A 6,980-nucleotide genomic window follows, 5' to 3' on the forward strand; every position below is an offset into this window, starting at 1 on the left:
ACCGGAAGTGAGTTCCTGTTCCCGCCGCAGAGGCGCCAGTAAAAGTTGGGGCGGAAGTGCCGCGGTTCAGTTGGGCGGCAGAAGCGGCGCGCGTACGTCCGGACGTCGGTTCTCGTCTCAGATCCCGCAGCGGTGAGTGCGGGGGGGGGCCGGGAGACGACGCGAAGTCGCGCCAGCCGGGACGGGCGGTTTCCTGGCGTCGTTTGGCGACGGATGCGTGCGTGTGAAGCGAACTTTCGGCGGTCGGAAACCCGACGTGTCGCGGCGGCGAGAGTCCAGCCGGAGCCGGAAGTGGGTTCGGGGTTCGACCGGAAGCCGTCCGTTGACTTCCGCACCTGTCGGAGGTGCGGGCTCGCGCACGCCACCCCAACCTGCCCATGCGCGAGACCCGGAGAACGACTTTTGACGGTTTCACTTTCATTACTCCGTCGCACTGTTGTTACTACAAAGTACTCGGATACTCGATATTACTCTCACTTCTCATTTGTTTGTTACTCCTTCTTACTGTGTTACTCCACATTACTTTGTTACTCCTTATTACACTGGTATTCCTTGTCGCTCTGCTACTCCTCAGTTTTGTGTTACTCCTTATTACTCAATTACTTTTCTTGTACTTTTCCGGTATTACTTGCTTGCAACTCTGGAGTTACAAACTCTGTATGGGTCGGTAAAGATTCGTGCTTTCAATGACACTCGGTGAGGAACCAGAGGTCAGATGTTCCCTGAAGCTGGGAGGGGGGTTCTGTCATTAGTCTGCTGCCGGTCCAGTCGAATTCCAGGAGGTTGATTTGTGTGTTGTTGTTGTAAAGAAGTGTTTGAAATCCACCAAGAATCGCACAGAGGAGGTGGACCGTCATGCATGAACACGGAGGTTCGGGGAACGTGTGGCAGAGGAGTTGTCAATCATGGGGCGGCAGGGTTCCACCGTGGTCCTGGTTCTGCTCTTTCAGGTCACCAACACTGTCAGAACCCCCAGTCCTTGAAGGTCATGGAGATCCTGCTGTCTCTTGTTTTGTAGACTTGTAAACAAGGAGACTTTACACATCCTCCTTTTTGTGATCCTTATTAAACGCTGCTTCTGAACATTCCTGTCTAATGCCTGCACTTCCTGTCTCAGCTCCATCATGGCCGTGGAGGGGGTTTACTCGCCCACGACGACGCCCAACCCCAAGTCTTCCTGCTTCAACGTCCCCTCGGACCTCCTGACCATCCCACGCTTCGCCCTCAAGGTCCTGGAGGTGGTGAGTACCGAGCCCCCCCCCCCCCGCACAGAATCAGAGAGAAAGTCCTGCTTCCGTTCGGGGGCAAAGGTTGGTACGGAACAAAACGCCAGCAGATGCTTTCAGAAGCTGGTGGCCGTGATCTCTGTCAGCAGGAGCTCGCCCGCTAGCCTGAGGACCCTCCTTAGACATCTGGAGGACCCGATGCCCGGTGGCGGTGAATGTTTAGCAAAGAGCCGCAGCTCCAGAAGCTCGGATCTCCCGACCTGCGGGAGAAGAGCTTCAAGCTCATCGCAGCGGAGCAAGACAAGACGGAAAGCAAGCCAGGAGAAGGCCCTGAGGACCGAGTGCGAGTCTCTGACTTCTATCTGGACTATCAGAAAGGGTTATTGATCAGGAGGACCAGAGGCTCCGTGATGGCACCCCGAAGAACCCCCAAGGAGCCGGGCTGCAGGGACCGGGGGCTCCATGTGACCGGAGGGTCTGTTCCTCCTTCAGCAGGAAGTGAAAGTGCTGCTTGTGTACGAACATCTTGCAACAGCATCCTGCTCCTCCAGCAGCAGAAAGAGGATCTAGCCTCCTTCCGTTTGGAGCCAGGGTTCTTCAGGCTTTCCAACCTCTGACATATGCAAACGCAGCATCAGCTGGAACCAGAAGAAGAAGTTCTGTTGTGTCCGGCTGTCCTTGTCGTGTCCCTGTGTGAGGACCAGGCCTCCAGTCAGCGCTGATGTTTGACCACCACCGGGACCAGTGAAGACCAATGAAGCTGGAGTCTCAGCAGCAACCCGAGCAGGTGCTCGGACAACCATGAGGTCCAAGATGGACGCGGGTCTCTGAAGAACACGGGGCTCCATCCTTCTTCCATCTCCTCCCAGAGGACCTACAACTGTCATCACACCCATTTCACCTGTGTGTGTGTGTGTTGAGTGTGTGTGTGTCTTGTGAGAATTTTCACGAATATAAACTGGAGATTGAATATTCTTTTTCTGTCGCACACACACATACACACACACTTAACACAAACACACCATCATGCTCACAGCTCACACACTCAACACAAGTTGTCTGACACACACACACACACACAAACACACAGACACTGAGTGCTCCCCAGTGAGCTCCTGCCTGTGTGCAGTCTCCTGGTGGAGGTGTGGTTGGAGGTCCGTGGATGACAGGTCTCCTGGCGTTGCAGGTGCTGTCGTTCTTGTCGTTCCTCCTGGAGGAGCTGGTGAGCTCCTGCATGTCCTGCGCCGCCCTCTACTTCTTCGAGTTCAGCAGCTGCACCTCATTCCTCTTCACGGTGCTCCTGCTGGTGCTCCTGGCCTCACCGCTGCACCGTCACCTCCAGATCCCCTTCTGCCCACAGCTGGTGAGCTCACGCAACAGGGCCTCAGGCGTCGCGCCCTCCCTGGAGGCCCCTCTTCTTCCTCTCCTCTTCTTCTCCCCCGCAGGACTTCCTGTTCACCTGCTCCATGGCCGCCCTCCTCCTCTGTGCCTCTGTGGTCTTCGCCACCAACAACAACACCACCAGCCTGGAGCTCTCCGCTGTGGTGAGGGAGCCGCTGAACTTCTCCTCTATCTCCTTTTTCTCCATCTTCTTCTTCTCCTCCTTTGCCCCCCCCCCCCCCCCCCTCTCCTCCTCCTATTTCTTTTCCTCCTTTCTTTCTTTCTTTCTCCTCCTCCTGGTCTCCTTACCTCCTCATCCTCTGACCTTCACCTCCTTCTCCAGGCTTTTGGGTTCCTGGTGGTTCCAGTGTATGCCCTGGATGCCTTCCTGCTGTGGAGACAGCGGGGCTCCTCCCTGCTGCGTCTGGGGGGGGCGGAGCCTAACTCAGCAGACGGTACGACGGGCAACAACGCCACGGAGGCGGAGCACCTGAGCGCTCAGGACTGATGCGGGGTCAGAGGTCAGCGGGGGGGTGGAGCTCCAGGGGGTGGCCGCTAATAAATCAATAATCAGTGAGTGGCGGGCTCTCACAAAGAAGGGCTCTAATTGGCCAAAACTCAAAAGATTTATTTTAACTCGGTGACCTTTGACCTCCTCCATGGACCCGCGCACAGAGGTCCTGCAAGAGGTCAGAGGAGTTTCCAGCCGTGTCATGGCGTCTCCTGCCCAGCGGGTGGAGATGTTCCTCTGCCGCTTCTGGTCTTCACTGTGAACCCCTACCCTGGCCACGCCCCTCACGGCACCCTACGTAGGTCACGCCCCTCACAGGTCACGCTTCCTCCAGGCTCCACCCCCTGCAGTCCCACTGGTCGGTGTCCATCATGCTAGACTTCAGGTCACAGGTGGCGCCGACCACCATAGGCTGGTGTCTCCATGTCTGCTGTGGACCTCCACCCTCTGCTGCATCCACACACCTCACACTGTTTCTCCATTATCAGTGCGTACTTCCTGTTTGAGCAGAGGGGAGGGGCTAAGGGAACAGGGGCCATCACCATGGCGATGGTACGGGGGTCTGAGGTTTTTATCTGTTTGTTGAGATTCTTCTGTCATCTAATAAACGCCTTTTGGAGAATACCTTCGTGTGGCTTTGATTACCTTCAGAACCTCCACAGCCCTGGAGAAGCTCCTCAGCCCCAGACCAGGAGGAGGATTCCCTGCTGGAGAGCTCTGATGTTCTCCGCCTTAGGTTCTTTGCCCCCTTGATGATGTTCTCTGACCTCTGATGTTCTCCAATTGGTGAAGCTGTTCTCCACTTACCGATGATGTTGGCCCCCCGTTGAAGATGTCGTCCACCTGCACCAGCGTGGTGTTTTCCTGACTTTCTAGCATTTTCCGCCTGGAGCTCCTGGATCCCCTTGTCCTGGACGTGTCCTCAGCCCCATCTGCTCCCTGTGGTCTTCCACACGGTTTAGGGAGCTCAACCACAGCTCTACCTTCTCAGGAGGCACGGCATGTCGCCTAAGAACCCCAGCACCTTCTGCAGCAGCCTTGTTGAGAGTCTTCACCTGCTCCATCACCATATGGTGCGGCAGCACCGCTGCTCTGGACCAAAGTCTGCAGTGAGTGGAGAAGACTTGGGAGGAGATCACCAACCTCATTGCCTTCTCTGAGGATCATCTCGCACCAGGTGTCTCCATTGCCAAGGACCACACCTGTCTACAGCCTATGGGCCAGAGGTTCAGGAGGAATAGACACTTTGAGTCTTCAGTCAATGTTCTCAACCCTCGGCAGGAACCCGTGACAAGGTTCTTCATCTGCTGCTGCAGGTTCAGATAGGTTCTCTTTCCTTGACCAAGCAGATGTTGCGGTCTGGCGGTGCAGCAGCACCCACGTGCTCTGTCCTGAAGAACCTGGAATGGACCTGAAGCCCCGAGGAGACCGGGAACGGCGGAGGACAACAACCCGTCTCGGGTTCAAGTGTCCTGCAGAAGAACCAAGGGTCAGCAGAAAGACGAATCCCTCAGGAACGGTGAAGCGGACGGACTGGAGCTCACGCCTTACCCTCGTCCAATCGGAGGGCTCCTGGCCTCTTGACCACCCACTGGCCCGTGGAGAAGGACTCGTTGTTCCACCTGGAGAAGCCGAGCGTCACACTGACTCAGCACTCCGGGCCTTCATAAGGAGGCGCCGCGGTGCTCTTACCGTGGAGACCATGGCCTGCCTGCTGGGAGTCGTCTGCGTTCTGGCGTCCTGCCTCCAGCCGTTGCTGGGGAAGCCCTCAGGTGGGAAGAGAAGGTGCTGGAGAAGGTTCTCCTCAAACCACGGGTTCTAATTTGGGTTCCCTCTGTTTGTCAGAGTACCAGCTGGCGGCGGGGCAGCGCAGCGCCTGCGAGGAGCTCAGGGATCAGGCCGTTGCTAGACAACAAGGCCAGGCGCCATCTTGCACGGAGGACGGCAGCTTCAGGTAAGCAGGTCCTGGGATCTTCTCTGAGAAGCCACAGGCCAGGCCGGACCTGTCCGTCACCACAAGTGTGTGTGTGTGTGTGTGTGTGCGTGCGCGCATCCACAGGCCTCTGCAGTGCAGTGGTCAGGAGTGTTGGTGTGTCGATGCTGAAGGTCAGGAGGTTGTTGGGACTCGAACCAACAACTCCACACTGAACTGTGAGTGAAGATCTAAGGGATGATTTGATCTTATTTAAGCATGGACATGACCTTGTGTGTGTGTGTGTGTGTGTGTGTGTGTGTGTCAGGTCTGACCCCCTGCCAGCTCCAGGATGTCCTCATATGTTCTGCCTCGGGTCAGTTTGAGGAAGTTCAGTGTTCGTCCAGCGGGGAGCAGTGCTGGTGCGTCGACCGGCGGGGGATGGAGCTCTACGGCACCAGGCAGAGGGGCAGGCCCGGGCGCTGTACGACACACAACCTCTACACACATACACAACATCCTCACAACTTTTGCACTACATGTACAGAACCTGCAGATTTGTTGTTTCACTGGTGCCTTGTTACTTTGATTCGTTGATTCATTCTGACTGATTCATCGATCCGCGTGCAGTCACACACACACACACAGTCTTTTATTTTGGAACTGTGTTTCTAAGGTTCCTCATCCTGACCTCCGTCCTGCAGGTCCTGGTAGCTGTGAGGTGGAGGTGCGCCGCCACCTCCACGGCGCCGCTTCCTCGCCACCTCAGTGCTCCGATGACGGCGGCTTCCTCCCCGTTCAGTGTCGGTTCATCAACCAGACGGACGGACGAGAGCTGGACCTGCTGCGTGCGTTCAACAGGTGTGCGCGTGTGTTTGTGTGTGTGTGTGTGTGTGTGTGTGTGTGTCTTTGAGGTTATCATCAGCGTGTGTTCTGTCCGGTTTCAGTTTCCCAGAATCCTTTGAGACCTTCAAAGCGTTCAGGAAGTCGTTTCCACTGGTTTCATCCTACTGCTACTGCTCTGACAGCAGGGGGAGGGAGCTGGAGGACACAGGTGACGCACACACACACACACACACACACACAGGCAAAACACTCACACACAGGTAGCAGGTGAGGCTCTTCTGTGCAAATGTGTGGCAGCGGCCGCTAATGATGTCACTTCCTGTTCAGGTGTGGAGCTCCTCCTCTCCAACGTGTACGACTCCTTCTCCGGTCCCCCCTCGGGTCCCACCTTCTCCCAGAGCACCATCTACAGGGTCCTGCAGAGGAGGCTCCTGGGGCTGCGGCTGGCCCTGGTCGGACACTTCAGATGTAAGGTCACCTAAACGCCCGCAGGACCTCCCGGAACCCCAGCACAGCAAGAGGCTGCGGCTCTCAAGGGGTTCTCCACAGGTTCTCCATAGGTTCTCCACAGGTTCCTTCAAACATCTCTAGAACATTCTAAGAACATTTCAGTCTTGACCGTTCCTGCTGCTTTGTGGCTGGGCAAAGGTCATCACAAGGTCTAAACCTCAAGAGGGATCATGGACCTGCCTGCTTCTCAGAGCAGGGTTTTCCTGAGAAGGGGCAGAACCTTTGGAGAACCTGTGTCTGCAATGAGTGTTGCTGGTCCTGGATCTGACCGCCATCCCTCCCCAGGTCCGTCTGCGTGCGAGGAGGAACGGCGTACGGCGTTGGCGTCGTCCAGCTTGGTGGTCCCGTCCTGCGACGGAGGCGGAGCCTTCATGGCCGAGCAGTGTGTGCGTGGGGGCCAGTGCTGGTGCGTGGACCCAGCGGGCCGCGGCCTCCCGGGGGGCCCCCAAAGCTGCGGTGAGCGGGGTCCACCTCGGGGTTCTGAGGTTCTTGGGTTCTCCGCGGTCTGACATCTCTCCTCCCGCAGGCACCGACGGTCCCTCGGACTGCAGGTCCGCCCGCCGCCAGGCTCTGTCGCACCTCTTCTCTGACCCCC

General features: G+C 57.0%; 2 protein-coding genes across 2 annotated transcripts in view; both read left to right on the top strand.

Moving 5' to 3' along the window:
- On the top strand, positions 1-3,741 carry cmtm6 (CKLF-like MARVEL transmembrane domain containing 6). Its single transcript, XM_086153944.1, has 5 exons — positions 1-132; positions 1,118-1,241; positions 2,413-2,589; positions 2,672-2,770; positions 2,950-3,741. Exons 2-5 carry the CDS (start codon positions 1,125-1,127, stop codon positions 3,112-3,114), a joined length of 558 nt encoding a protein of 185 aa, XP_086010070.1. The 5' UTR covers positions 1-132; positions 1,118-1,124; the 3' UTR covers positions 3,115-3,741.
- Positions 3,742-4,815: 1,074 nt separating this feature from the next.
- tg (thyroglobulin) overlaps positions 4,816-6,980 on the top strand; it is a 13,717-nt gene continuing 11,552 nt past the window's right edge. Inside the window, exons 1-9 of the mRNA XM_086153943.1 lie at positions 4,816-4,889; positions 4,963-5,071; positions 5,177-5,268; positions 5,358-5,513; positions 5,734-5,890; positions 5,977-6,083; positions 6,203-6,343; positions 6,671-6,841; positions 6,912-6,980. The exon at positions 6,912-6,980 is cut by the window's right edge and continues 407 nt beyond it. Coding sequence (XP_086010069.1) covers positions 4,820-4,889; positions 4,963-5,071; positions 5,177-5,268; positions 5,358-5,513; positions 5,734-5,890; positions 5,977-6,083; positions 6,203-6,343; positions 6,671-6,841; positions 6,912-6,980 — 1,072 coding nt within the window. The 5' untranslated portion in view covers positions 4,816-4,819. The remainder of the gene's footprint in view (positions 4,890-4,962; positions 5,072-5,176; positions 5,269-5,357; positions 5,514-5,733; positions 5,891-5,976; positions 6,084-6,202; positions 6,344-6,670; positions 6,842-6,911) is intronic.

The sequence above is a fragment of the Fistularia commersonii genome, chromosome 10 (genome assembly GCF_037954325.1).
Source record: "Fistularia commersonii isolate RoL2024-O1a breed Wild chromosome 10, RoL_Fcom_v1.0, whole genome shotgun sequence".
NCBI classification, from domain to species: domain Eukaryota; kingdom Metazoa; phylum Chordata; class Actinopteri; order Syngnathiformes; family Fistulariidae; genus Fistularia; species Fistularia commersonii.